Raw genomic sequence first — 14,664 nt, forward strand, 5'->3', positions numbered from 1 at the left:
CCACAGGCCAAGCAAATCTCACGGGCCAAGCCCAGCATCACTGGGGCAGGGAAGTATATATGTTCATGGAGGTCTGGGGGAAGGAGTGAATACTTGTTGAACAATCATCTAATCTAATCTATCATCACAGCATTCCAGTCACTTGAGGAGCTAATAAAAATATGTATATCCTCCCCTCCCCTCCCCCTCCACTCCCAGAGACTGAGTCAGTGAGTCTGGGGTGGGGCCTAGGGATCTGCATTTTAAAATGATCCCCAGGTAATTCTGAAACAGGAGCTCCCTTGAACGATTATTTTTTCAGACAGTGGGGGCCTCACACTTGTGTTCAAAAGATGACTGTGGTGGCTGGGTGGAAAACGGATGGTAAAGGACAAGACTGGAGGCCCGGAGGCTGTTGCAGAAATCCAACTGGGAAATGATGGTGGCCTGAACTTGAGTGGTGCCAGTGGAATTAAGACGGGAAGATGAATTTACCCGTCTTGAGGAGATAGAATTTTTAATGTTTAGCATAATATAAAGGGCTTTCCCAAAGCCTCCTCATCCACAATAAAAGCATTATCTTAGGAAGATTGAACCGGAGTGTGGGCAGGATGGGGAATAAAAAGGGAAGCTGCGGGAGGCTGGGAGAGCCGTTAGGGGGTCATCAGGAGGAGGCCGTAAACTGGCTAACTACTCCCTTCTCTTAGACTTGCAGTTAAAATGCTAGTCGTCGACCAGGCCCAACAGTCACCCAGGGGAGAATTTTAGATGGATGCCTGGCCCGCTTCTGCATTTTCTGATTCAGTAGGTCTGCCTAGGAATGTGAATTTTTAAAGAACTCCCAGATATGCGAAAGCAGACAGGAAAGGTAGTGACCTGGAAGCACTGCAGCATACCCCTGTAATGGCACCCGTGTTAGAAAGAGGTTGTTCCGCACTTGATGTCTTATAACCTTGGAGAAGTTACTTGACTCCTTGGAGTCTGTTTCTTCTGTACAAAGGGATTTGTAATTCCGCCCTTGAAGGATTGCCCTGGGATGCTAGAAGCACCATTAGAGTATGTGACACCTAGCCCCTCGGAGCGCCCTTCCTGACCTCTTTGTTCCCTCCTCTTTGCCTGCATTAGCTCACAGAAGTTCACAGACTAGCCCGGCCTTTTCTGAGCACTGCCCAGGCCTTGTAAGAGTCCAGCTGGGGCAGCTCCTTGTCTGTCTCCCAGGGGATTCCATCACTGCAGTTGACTCTTGGCCTTTGTGTTGCTTCCTGGTGGTGAGCCTGGTGGTGAGGCCCCAGGACCTCTGGGGCCTGTCAGGCTCTCCTCACTCAGCAAGTCTGGGCATCTGCCTCAGGGACCAGAGCCCACGCTCCTTGAAAAAAGGAAGAATGATCAGATATCCAGCAATCTCCTTTTTCTTTTTTTTGTAATCTGTCTTCTTGTACTTTTAAAAAAATTATTGAGGTAACATTGATTTATAATACTATATGTTTCATGTATACAACATTATATTTCAACTTCTGTACACACTACAGTGTGGTCACCACCAAAAGTTTAGTTTCCACCCGTCACCATACAGTTGACCGCCTTTACCCATTTTGTCCTCCCCCCTACCCCGCTTCCCTCTGGTAACTACTAAATCCATTCTCTTTATCTGTGTGCTTGTTTTTGTTTTGTCTGATTTGTTCACTAATTTTGTTTTTTGGGTTTTTAGTTTTATTATTTTTTTATACCAGCTCTCTTTTTTTTTTCTTTAAATTTGTTTATTTTTCTTTTTCGCTGCGTTGGGTCTTCGCTGCTGCGCGCGGGCTTTTCTTTACCTGCGGCGAGCGGGGGCTCCTGTTCGTTGCGGTGCGCAGGCCTCTCGTTGGGTGGCCTCTCCTGTTGTGGAGAACGGGCTCTAGGCATGCGGGCTTCAGTAGTTGTGGCTCGTGGGCCCTGGAGCACAGGCTCAGTAGTTGTGGCGCACGGGCTCAGTTGTTCCGCGGCGTGTGGGATCCTCCCGGACCAGGGCTCGAACCCATGTCCCCTGCATTGGCAGGCAGATTTCTATCCACTGCGCCACCAGGGAAGCCCCTATACCAGCACTCTTGATAAAACCTGCTTGACAAAGATCTCACACGAAGCCTTCACTCATTAGCACCTGCCTTTTCACCTTTTTCTTCAGATTAGACTTTTTTATTTCATGCTTATTACTGTTGATTATTATTATTTTCCAAAATGAAAATAACTTTATTAGTTTTTTTCTTATACTAAACTAATAGATGTTTAGTGTATATTAAAAAAAAATTAAGAAGAAAGTAATTGCAATCTCATCACCCAGAGATTACCCTTGTTAACATTTTCTTGCAGGCCTTCAGGTTATCTCTGTAAACACATATGTAATATTACAAGAAAAAGGATCATACTATATATATTACATGATATATCCAGTGCAATAATCTTTATTAAAGATATTATCACTTAAATATTAGTTCTTACCATTGTTGTTAATAACTTTATTTACTGTCATATGGTTAAAAGTTTGCACAAGAAAATACTCAGTTGGGACTTCCTGGGGGTCCGTGGTTAGGACTCGGCACTTTCACTTACAGGTTCCGGGTTCGATATCTGGCTGGGGAACTAAGATCCTGCAAGCCATGTGGTGTGGCCAAGAAAGGAAGGGAAGAGGGAAGGAGGAGGGAGGGAGGGAAAGGAGGGAGGGAGGGAGGGAGGAAATACTATTACTGTTTTATGTCTAACCTTTATGCATTTTTTTTCTCCACATATCTAAGTAAAGCCACTGTAATGATGGTCATTCTTATTCTTTCATTCAGATAAGTGTTTTCTTCATCCCGCACTGAAGGGATACGTGAAACAATGTTAACATTTTTGGTAATGCCTTCAAATGGGGATCATTTTGTTTAACTTCTTACAGAAAAGCTTGAGTAAAATAAATATTAATTGTCTTTTTGCACACTTCATTCATTCATTTTGTTCTTTTTCCCCAACAGAAGGCACCGATCTGGAGTTTTGGGTGCGATTTTTTTTGTTTTTATTTTTTATTTATTTTTTTTAAATAAGCAAGGCAGGGGCTGATTGTTGCTGATTGTTGCTTTATCAAAAAGTTTTGGTTTTTTTTTTTTAATTAATTAATTTATTTATGGCTGTGTTGGGTCTTCATTTCTGTGTGAGGGCTTTCTCTAGTTGTGGCAAGCGGGGGCCACTCTTCATCACGGTGCGCGAGCCTCTCACTATCGCGGCCTCTCTTGTTGCGGAGCACAGGCTCCGGACGCGCAAGCTCAGTAATTGTGGCTCACTGGCTTAGCTGCTCCGCGGCATGTGGGATCTTCCCAGACCAGGGCTCGAACCCTTGTCCCCTGCATTGGCAGGCAGATTCTCAACCACTGCACCACCAGGGAAGTCCTCAAAAAGTTTTTTTTAATATATTTGTTTACTTTGTTTCTGAGCAGTGTAGGCTCATTGTAGAAAATGTAGAGAATTCAGAAGACTGTTCTTAAAAATGGAGAAAAATTCACCCCATAGTCCCACATTTGGGGATATTTCTCCTTCCCCCCTCCCCTTTTTTAACTACATAGTTTTTAACATGATTGAAAACTTATAGTTTACATACAATTTTGTATCCAGCTTTTTATTTTCTGTTTAGCCTTGACTATTAGCATTTTCTTTTCCTTAAAAAAACTCTTTGTAAACAGCCGCATTCTGATGGTTGCAAAATAGTCCATCTTGTGGTTATACCATAATTCACTTTCATAAGCCCTCTTGTTGGACATTTAGTTTGTTTAAACTTTTTTGTTATAAATAAGGTTGCAGTGAATATTTTTATAGATAAATCTTTGTTGAAATGACTTCCCTAGGGTAGAGTGTCATGTGTGGAATTATGGCACAAAGGGAACGCATATTTTTAAGGTTCTTGATACTTGCTGTCTAAATCACTTGCAGGGTGTTTAGAATATGTGTATGTTAAAAATTTTTTGCCTTTCTAATCCCTAACATTTGAACCTAGAATTTTTAATGTGAACTTAAAATGTTGCTCATCTTGGAAGTATTGTTTTTACTTCCACACTCCACAGAAGAGATTTAGTTATTCTTTCTATAAATCCATAAACCTTTCTAGAGGATAATATGGTAGTATATACCAAAACCCATACAATTTCTGATTCCATTGACTTAAGGATTTATTTAAAATAAGTTATCAAGAATCTTAGCTACAGCGGTGTCCATTGATGTATTATGTATAATAGAAAACTGGAAACTGTCTAAATTTCTGATAGTAGGAAAATAGCTTGTTTTACATCCATTCGCTGGAATCCCTATATATAGACAGTTATACGTTACAGATACAGTAAATGTTTTCAGAATGTTTTTTTTTTTTTAAGGTAGGTTACACTATAATATTCCATTTTTATAATGAAAAAGTATCATGTATGTGAAAAAGTTGGCAGCTTATTTACTTCAAAATGTTAATGGTGGTCATTTGGATTATGAACAATTGTAATTTTATTCTTTGTGAAATTTTCTTTTTTTTTAAATTTCCAAAATTCTTTTGAGTCAGATTTTTTAAAACTGTATTATAAAAGTATTTCATCTTTCGTATATAAGAATGAAAGGATTCAGTTGTAGGTCCTATTCCTGCAGTCATGTCTGATCCCCACCTCTCCTCTACCACCTTCCCAGCCCCCAGCCCAGGCCATCTCTGCTGAAGAAGGACCAGGGTCTTCCCACTTGGGACTCTGACATCTGTCAGCCTGCTGTTTCACCTTCACTTTAGTTTGCTATAAATGGGTCTGCTGAACATTAAAGCACTTGGCAGAAACCACCAGTCAATCTGGCCAAGATCCTTTCACTGCCGCTTTTTTCTGAGAAACAGAGCCGCTCTGAAGCGAAGCTGGGTGCTAGTGGGGCTGAAGGGCTCCTAGCAGACTGTGCAGGCAGGCAGGCAGGAAGGCTGGACTGAGTGAGGCCGTGGGCGGGAGCAGGACCCACGGGCACTGTGGGCGTTCTGAGCTTTGCTACCCAGGCCTGCCCCGGGGGTGCACTGTGTGCTCTGAACGGTCTCCCTTTTCTGTCTCTGCCTTTCATTTTCCTGAACATATAAGGAGCCAGCGTGATGATGATGATGATCATGACCATGACAGTGACGATGATGTTGATGATGACGTGATCATCTTCATGAGGCAGCATGTTGTCATGGAAAGGGCTCTTGCTCTGGAGGCAGACTGGGCTGGATTCGAATTCTAGCTCTCACTTCTCAGCTGTTAAGGTCAGCAAATGGCTTCACCTTTCTGGGCCTGTTTCCTCATCTGTAAAGTGGGAGAAGTAATGCCTATCCCACAGGATTGGTACGAGGACCAAAGGACACAACATACTTTTAAGTAGCTAGTATGGTTGCTGGTCTTCAGTAATTGCCCTCTTTGTCCATCCTACTCCTCTCTCTGTCAACTTTATGGCTTTGAATATGGGAATGAGATTAACTGTTTTAATGAGTCTAGCACAGCCTCCCTTGAATGAGGAAGGACTAGGCCAGGTTCTGTGGGCTCCCCAAAGGGAGTAGCAGCATTAAACTGGCAATCAGGGGTAGGTGAGTTCTTGGCTCAGTCATACCATTGACTTTTTATGTGATCTTGGGCAGGTTAGTTAACATCTTATGCCTTGGTCTACTCCTCTGTAAAATGGGGATAATAGCTGTCCCACCTGCCTTATAGTATAGGTATGTAACGTTGTTGGATTTGAACGAAGTGACAGAGGACAAAACATTTCTGCATAGTGTGAACTACTGTGCAACTGTCAGGTGAAATCATTAATATTCACAGTATATTAAAGGGAGATAATAATAGTATTTCATACATTTTGAGGGTTATGTGAAGTAATGCATGTAAAGTTTTTAGCCCAGTGTTTGGCTCCTAGTAAATAGATGCTGTTGTTGGTATCCTTGTTGTTGTTAATCGTCGTTATTTTAAGATGGGAAAGATGAACTTGCAGGTGGACTGGCCCAAGGGCACTTTGTGCCTGTAATATGGCAGAGAGTTAGTAAATATTTTCATCAATTGATTAATTTGAAAAGAAGTCAGAAAGTGATAGTAAAATCAGAGTAACACAAGCAACATTTGCATAGCAAATAACCAGTTTAAAGGTACTTGTATATTCATGGTTTTGTTTAACCCTCACAGTTACTCTCTGAGGAAGGGACTAGCATCCCCATTTGAGAGATGAGGAAACTGAGACTCAAAGTGGGAACTTGCACGTTGTCACCCCACTGAGAATTTAACCCATGACCCATGTTGTCAGATTGTTCCCGTAGGTCCTCTTCCTCTCCCCAGTCCCCGTCTCTGTCCCCAGACACCATTTTTCCAGAGGAGGCTTGCAGCCCTCGTTCCTGGCCATCCCAGGCTGCCACCCTGCAGGTGCTGAAGTGCTGCTGGGCACCACGCCACACCCCATGCAAGGCGGCTGCTCGGGGTGGGGGCACAAGAAGCCTGCCAAGGGTTTGTGTCGGCTGAGTGTGGAGGCCCAAGCGGCTGTTTCACGCTGGTCCTGTTCCGGAGTGCCCAGCAGCCCCAGGGGAAAGCCTTGCTCTCCCCACTACAAAATATGCAGCTGCTGCTATGGTAAGAACCTGGCTGTCTCCCTGCCTGGGACCAATTGCTCCAAATCCTTTCCAGTGCACTTATTTCCCAGTTCCTGGCCAGGGCCTGTGGTCTGCAAGTAAAGATGTCAAACAGCCGCCGTGCTGCTGAGCACACAGATCCTGGGCAACACGCAGCCCCTTCAGAGCTTCCTGCCTGAGGTTCCTGCCTGAGGTTCCTGCCTGAGGTTCCTGCCTGAGGCCCCTTTACACACGAGAGGGAGGCTGCAACACTCACTAAATTTTTTACTGTGGTTTGCTTTTCATTCTTTGAGGGAGTATATGTTTATTGCAGGAAATGTGGAGAAAATAGAAAAGCACAGAAAACTAATAATTATTCATTTAGCAAATATTTCCTGAGCACTGCTATGTACTAAGTTTTATGCTAAATGTGACAGATACCGACATGAATAATACATTTCCTGTCTTCCCATCACTAGAAGATAATCACTATTAACATTTTGACACATTTTCTTCTAGTTTAAAAAATATGTGTATTTTTAACGTATTTGAGATCATTTCTACTATGTATATACACATTTTGTATTCTGCTTTTTCTTTAATTCAAGGGTAACATGAGCATGTTTCCATGATATTATAAATAATATCTTGAAACATTATTTCTTTTTCTCTGATTACGAAAGCAATCCAGGCTTGTTATAAAACAGACATTTCAGAGCTATATACTGGAATGTTATTTATATTTATACCCTCTCCATGAGAAATAGACAGTCTTAACCCTTTTTAACGGCTGTATGTATTCAATTACATGTGCTGTCATTTTAAATTTTCTGATTTATGATTATAAGCTTTGGTATATATCTTTGCATATAGAACTTAAGAACATTTTCTCGGATCCCATTTATGTGGTAATTTCCCAGTTGAGAGAGTTTGGGGTTAAAAAATGGTAATAAGAACATTTGCATCAATTTGAATTCCTATCGGTGATATGTGAGTTTATCCATTTCACCATAGCTCTGGCACTGAATATTATAATTAAAAACCACAACATCAGATTTTATTAACTATGATAACTAAATTATATCTTGTTTTAATTTGCATTTCTTCAGTGTCTATTGAATTTTCCATGTTTGTTAACCAGAGGTACTTCATCTTTTTTCAGTACTTTTTTTCTGCTTGTCTGTTGGGATCTTAATATTCTCCTTATTAATTGGTATGAGGGCTTTATATAACAGAGTGTCTGAGGTGTGGGAAATTCTAGATGTTCATTAAGGGACAGATAAGACTGGCTTCTCTGCTCTCTGTAATAATAGTTAACTATTTTGGGCTGTGCAGTCAGACTGCCCGGGATTAAAGTCTGTCATTGCTGCGTTCTAGCTGTGTATCCTGAACAAGTGATTTTAACTGCCTCAGTTTCCTCATCTGTGAAATGGGGATGATAATACTATCTCATGGTATCTATTTCTTGCCGTTAGGAGTCAATAAGCGTATGTATACGAAGTTCTTAGTACAGTGCCTGGCTGGGATGCAATTCATGTGAGCTTTTGTCACCATTATTATTTCCCAGATAACCTTTCATAGTTCTGGAATATTTCTTCCCCTCCCCTTCTCAGCCCCAGTTATCAGGTTGTCTCATTTTGTGTTTCTGCAGATCAGCCAAATGGCCGACTACACCGTTGCAGAGCTGGACAGACATCTGGCAGTGAAAACCAAAGAACTCCTTGGATGAAAATCCCCCAGGGGCCAGCAGTGCTCCCAAGCCCAGTTTCTAGTGGATCCCATGGGTGGCAAATTGGCACCTCTCCACCCCATCCACACGGAAGGCTGTCACCGTGCACTTGTCAGTCCTCGGAAGGCCCAGCCTTCCAGTGGGACACTGTTGATTCTCTTCCTCCTGTCCCCTTTCCACCCCATCTGCTCTGGACCTTCTGGCCTGGGTGGCCCTCGGAGAGTCTCTGTTGCTGACAGAGGGCCTTTACTTGGGCCATTTGCCTTGACTGTGACGTCACCGAGCTGTCAGGACCATTGGCAGGCGTAGCACTGCCTGCTCCTCATCTTGGGAGCCTCCTTTTCAAACAATTAGTCAGGCCCTGTCCCCACCTTTGAACTCTGCTTGGGCCAATGTGGGCCTTCACCTGTGCCTGGATACCTTTGCTAGAGGCCCATTTTCACCAAACAATAAAATCTAAATAAATTGATTGGAAAGAATAACAACCGCAAAGGAAGGAATCAGTCTGAATTAATGATCTCTAAGTACCTCTGTGTAAAGCATCCAGAGCAGCGCTTTTGCCTCTGAGTCATCACACATGCTCTTTCCTCTGCCTGGACCATTCTCCCACTCCTCACCTGGCTGGTCCTGTTCATCCTTGGCTCTCAGCTTGGATAGTACTTCCTTGAGGAAGTCTTCATTTTTCCCCCAACCTAGGACGCCTGTTATTGGCTCTTCTAGCACTGTCCACTGCTTTTATCTGAACCTTAATTGTTCTTTTTGATAATTAGTCTGTATGTTTTTAGTTTCCTTAGAAGTTAGCATAATGCCTGGAACACAGTAGGCATTCAAATGTGCTGTGAATGAATTGCACATAGTAGCTACTCCACAAATGCTGGCTTCTTTTCCTTTCTTTCTGGTCTTAACACGGTTATTCTGTCATTTTCTACTCTTTCCTTTGTCCTCAACATTTACTTGGTAATGAGATCCCTGTCCCCAGGGCCTACCTGTTATTGATGGACAAGTCGTTTATTGTGGCTCATCTTTGGGTACTAGGTTAAGTTAGGTTTTCCCCCCCAGTAATTTTTTTTTCCTTTGTTCTTTTGTTCATTCATTCATTCATAATATAGCCATCATGAGCTAGATACAGTTCTAGGTAATATTTTTAATCTTCACGGTAAACTCACAAGATGCGTTATTATCTCCATTTTAGGAAAACTAAGACCTGACAATATTAGATAACTTGCCCAAAGGGTTAGAGGGTTTCATTATTCATTGTCAGTCTCATTCTACAGAGAGGGGAGAGCTCAGAGAGGTTAAGTTTTTTTGCTTGGGGTTACACAGCTAGCAACTGGCAGACCTGGGAGTCACACTGAGGCCTGATCTCAATCACGTTCTCCTCCCACTTCGTCCTGCTGCTGTCACAAACGGTGAGCACCAACGCTGTGCCAGGTACTGTGCTCTGTGCTGGGAATACAAAGATGGGTGAGATGTGACCCCTGTCTTTGAGAGGTGCATGGTCACTGGCCTGAGCTGCTGTCTATGATGTCTTGGGTGGAAGGTAGGAAGTTTATTCCAGTTCTGCCAGATGTCTGCCTTTAGAAAGGAACCCACTCTGGCAGCAGCAGGGCCTGGCTGCCTTCCTTCGAAGCAGCATCCAAGTTATCATTGCTGTTTGACTCCTCTCAGACTCTGTCCTGTGCGAGAGGTAATAAAGGTTGCACTTCTCCCTCTGCTTGTACTTGCAGAGCAGCTGCACGACAGCCAGCGGGATTCAAGGTCAGAATTAGGTCAAAGATGAAAGAAGCGAACCATAATCTCCTGCCCCGCTTACCTGTCCTCAGTCCAACCCCATTCACCAGCCCTTAGCAGCCATCACACGATCGGAAGTCAGCTGGGGGAGGGACAGGGATAGAAATAGCAATCAAGGAGCCTTTTTTGGAGTAAGCCACATGGCAGGGGCTTTGCAGCAGTCTTTTGTGAGTGGCCGAAATCCCCCAATCACTGCAAATGTGCTTCTCAAAGATGCAGGATTTTTTAATAAACAGAGGAAATGATAAATTATGTTGTAACTCCACTCCAAAGGCATTTGGTTCTTAACAGCCAAATCCTCTGTAGTCTTTAAATAAACAAAAACTTATTTGGTGAACAGACCGGGGAGGGGGGGTGGGGGGGTGGGAGGAGGCGGGAATGAAAGATTTTCTGTACTTGGGTTCCACATGTCAACAATTTCTCTCCTGTGTGTATGTTGGCCAAAGCCGTATATCATGATAAATGAATAAAGGAAAACCTGGAGCCCAGGGCAGTCAGACAGCTCAGCAAATGGCTTTCAGCTGATTGCTCTATTTCAGTTGACATTTATCAAAGAGTTTCTCTGCTACTCTGTATGTCAGGCCTGCAGTGGTGGCAGGGACAAGAGTGAGACTACCTGTTTGGATGTGCTGAGGAATGAGTAACGCTGGAGCAATTCATTCTCCCTCCTTCAGTCTCTCTTTCAAAAAGAAAAGCTGGGTATGGAAATTCTCACACTTGCCAGGAGAATTAACCACCTCCTCTATTCAGTTCAACGGCTTTCAAAGTCCCATGAAAAATACAGGCCAAAGAGAATTTGAGAACTTTTTTTTTTCTGTTTTTTTTTTCTTCTTTCTTCTACGTGTGTGTGTGTGTGTGTGTGTGTGTGTGTGCGCTAAAATTACAAAAGCTATGTAAAAAGTTAAAAGAGACACTTATCACAAGTCCTGAATCGTACTCCCTTTAACAATTAGATGTATATACTTCCAGACCTTTCTCTATGCATGCATAATTTTTAAAAAGCAAGGATGGGAACTATTCTTTTCCTATTTTGAAGCTTGCTTTTTTTTCCCCCAGCATATCATGGCCATCTAGCCATGTGTGAACAAGTAGATAAAATTCATCCTTTTTCATTGTAATACAGTATTCCTACAGTATTCCACAATAAGGATGTACTGTAACTTATTTTACTGTCATTCATATGATATTTTAAAAAATCATTTCACATGCATTGGAAGATGTTTCTACTTAAAAAAAAAAAATTTTTTTTTTTTTTTTTGAGAAAAAAGAACCCCTAGTCTAAGTTTATCTCTTTGGTAAGTTCTGCTCTTTATCTCTTTGGTAGATTCTAGTCAGCCTCAGACTAATGTATATTAAGTGTCTCTGTGGACCAGGTACCATGCTGAACACTTCACGTGCGTTACTACATTTAAACTTCCGAACAATCCTAGTTGGTGTAGGTATTACTCCTACCTGTGTTTACATATTGGAAAACTGAGGTTCAGAAAGGGTATTTAACTTGCCCAAGGTCACACAGTAAGTGCCAAAGTGAAGTTTGAGACTCAGATCTGACTTCAAAGTGGGCTCCTGGTCAGTGTGCTTCAGTTTGTAAGTCTTCACTGAGCACTTACTCAGAATGCACCCAGCACTCTTCTGGGCCCTGAAGGTGATATAAGAGAAGCAGAAAGCTCGCTTTGTTAAAACAGAAAGCTCTTTCTGGTAAAGGACTGCATGTAAAACAGTACAGTGGCTGGCACATAGTAAACACTGAAGAAATGGTAGCTCTTATGGAGCCAGTAAAGATTACATATTTATACCTCCCATTTGACCGACTCTTCTAGAACGTGTCATAGAACCAGGGAGCAAGCGGAAAGGCCACCCAGCAGTGAATAATGATAATAACAACAATAATAGTATTGACAGCATCAGTAACTAATGTTGGCTAGGTGCTTTTTCATTTTCAAAGTTCTTCTACATCCTTTATCCCATAGAAACCATTGGACGAAGCTTTGCAATTTCTTTTGCTCTAATAATGGTCAGTTTTCATGATGTGTATGAAAAGGTGTATTCTCTATTTTTGGGGGGGAGTACAAGTTTTGTTACATATACAGGAAATGTATTTTATAGATTATGTTGTTTGGATTTTCTGTGTTTTTACTGATTTTTTGACCCCGGATGAGACTTGGACTGAAAGTGGTATGTTTTAGCCTTCTGTTAACGAGCACCTCTATTTCTTCTTGCATTTTCTGTAATTTCTGCTCTGTGAAAGCGCTGCTGTGTTGTGGTGCTGCAGAGATAGTCTGACTCTTATCTTCTTCGCCCCATTCAGTGCCAGGAGTCTGAGTTCTGTCTTGTCATATATCAAGATCACAGCCCTTGCTTTCCTTTTGCTTAAGTTTGCTTGGTGTATCTTTCCCATTCCTTTCTTTTTAGCCTTTTTGAATCAGTGTTTTAGGTGTATTTCTTTTGTAGAGTTGGGTTTTGTTCTATGAACCATTCTAAAACTCCTTTCTTATTTTTATCTTCATTTTTAATTGTCATAAAATACACATTACGTAAAATTTGCCAATTTTAACCGTTTTAAAGTATACGGTTAAGAGTGTTAAGTACATTCACATTGTTGTGCAACCAATTTCCAGAACTCTTTTCACCTTGTAGAACTGAAGCTCTGAACCCATTAAACAACTCCCATTCCTCCTCCTCCCAGCCCTTGGCAACCACCATTCTACCTTCTGTCTCTATGAATTTAACTGCTCTAAGTACCTCATATAAATGGAATCACACAGTATTTGTCTTGTTGTGACTGGCTTATTTCACTTAGCATAATGTTGTAGCGTGTGTCAGAATATCCTTCCTTTTTAATGCTGAAAAATGTTCTATTGTCTGTATATATGAGACTCCTTTCAATAGGTGACTTCAACCCATTTATATTTATTGATAATACTGATATGTTTAGTAGAACCCATTTACTCTTTCTGTGCAATATTAACACTAGGTGACTTGGTGGGGGTTTTTTGCTTATTTTTTAAAATTTAATTTAGTTTTTTTTTTTAATACAGCAGGTTCTTATTAGTTATCTACTTTATACATATTAGCATTAGGTTGAGAAGTGTTGCTTCTGCAGAGAGGAAGTTACTGTTTGTTGAATGAATAAATGAGTGATGATCCTTTTCTCTTACATTCCTTTCTTCTGGTCTCTGTTTTTTGTTTTTGTTTTTAATTTATTTTTGGCTGCGTTGGGTCTTTGCTTCTGCTTGCAGGCTTTCTCTAATTGTGGTGAGTGGGAGCTGCTCTTCTTTGCGGTGTGCAGGCTTCTCATTGCAGTGGCCTCTCTTGTGGAGCATGGGCTCTAGGTGCGTGGGCTTCGGTAGTTGTGGCACGCAGGCACAGTAGTTGGTGGCTTGCGGGCTCTAGAGCGCAGGCTCGGTAGTTGTGGCGCATGGGCTTAGTTGCTCCGCGGCATGTGGGATCTTCCCGGGCCAGGGCTCGAGCGGGTGTCCCCTGCATTGGCAGGCGGATTCTTAACCACTGTGCCACCAGGGAAGTCCCTGGTCTCTGTTTTAATCCATCCTGTGCTGTTAGGTTAGATCAACCTGAAACACAGCCTTTATGATGTCACTCTTCTACCCCAGAACCTTCCATGGCTCCCCATTGCCTGCTAAATTATGTCCAAACTCTTCTCCCTGGCATTCAGTAACTTCTGCAGTCTCTCTCTTTAGCTGTGATACACCTCCCACGACTACTCTATTAATACAGCTAGTGCCTATGCTGAATGGAATTATTAGCTTTTCTAACATTTTGTGCTGCTTTCTTTCACCTCCATGTCTTTTCTTGGGCTCTTTTCTTTGCCTGGTGTGTGCTCCTTTAAATCCCTGCCCAACCCAGTAGGCAAAATTTCTATCTAACCTTTAAAGGCCTTGGTCCCACGTCCTTCCTTGCACCAACCCGTTCATTTCTCGAACTATTCCTCCTCATCCTGACACCTACGTATGCGTATTGAGCGTCTCCCCTTGGATGGGCCTCATGCACCCGAACTCCGCCGGCCCTGCCTGGATTGCACGTGCCCCCCAGGCTTGCTCCCTGTCCTGCGTTTCCTCGGAATGGCATCACCTCCACCCAGGTGCCAAGCCAGGACATCAGGAGCCACCTGGGCTCCCCCTCCCTCACCCCCTCATCCAGTAAGTCACCAGGTCCTGTCAGTTCTGGCTGCAAAGTGCTCTGCTTTCCTTTCTGGGTGCACCCTTGAGTGGTGTGAAGCACCCTTGAGTGGTGCGACCCCGGGAACAGATGTGGCACGTGTCCCAGGCGGGCCTTGCTGGGGTCTCTGGCCCCGCCTCTGAGGCAGATCACCACTGGCACTAGGTGAGCCTTGTGTAAGGCCCCTGAAAGGAAGCCCCCTGATTTTTAACCTCCGGTCCCCTGACTAGCACAGTGCTGGGCGCAGAGCAGGTGTTAAGGAAATGTTTGTCCAATTGTAACGGGCCTGCCAGGCCTTGAATACAAATGAAGTCAGTTTATATCAGTAACCCAAAGTTTCTCTAATCACTCTCACCTGCTTGCTGAGACCTCCAGCCTCGTCTGCTGAATAGGCCTCAGGAGTTTCTGG

At 42.9% G+C, this 14,664-nt stretch overlaps 1 protein-coding gene across 2 annotated transcripts in view; it reads left to right on the top strand.

Annotated features, from left to right (window-relative positions):
- The window catches only part of MRRF (mitochondrial ribosome recycling factor), a 55,706-nt gene extending 46,922 nt beyond the window's left edge, over nucleotides 1-8,784 (top strand). The window contains exon 7 of one of the 2 annotated variants that reach the window (XM_036855073.1): nucleotides 8,211-8,784. In XM_036855073.1, coding sequence (XP_036710968.1) covers nucleotides 8,211-8,288 — 78 coding nt within the window. In that variant the 3' untranslated portion in view covers nucleotides 8,289-8,784. The remainder of the gene's footprint in view (nucleotides 1-8,210) is intronic. The other variant, XM_036855075.1, reaches the window with a different exon arrangement.
- Nucleotides 8,785-14,664: the final 5,880 nt, after the last annotated feature.

The sequence above is a fragment of the Balaenoptera musculus genome, chromosome 6 (genome assembly GCF_009873245.2).
Source record: "Balaenoptera musculus isolate JJ_BM4_2016_0621 chromosome 6, mBalMus1.pri.v3, whole genome shotgun sequence".
NCBI classification, from domain to species: domain Eukaryota; kingdom Metazoa; phylum Chordata; class Mammalia; order Artiodactyla; family Balaenopteridae; genus Balaenoptera; species Balaenoptera musculus.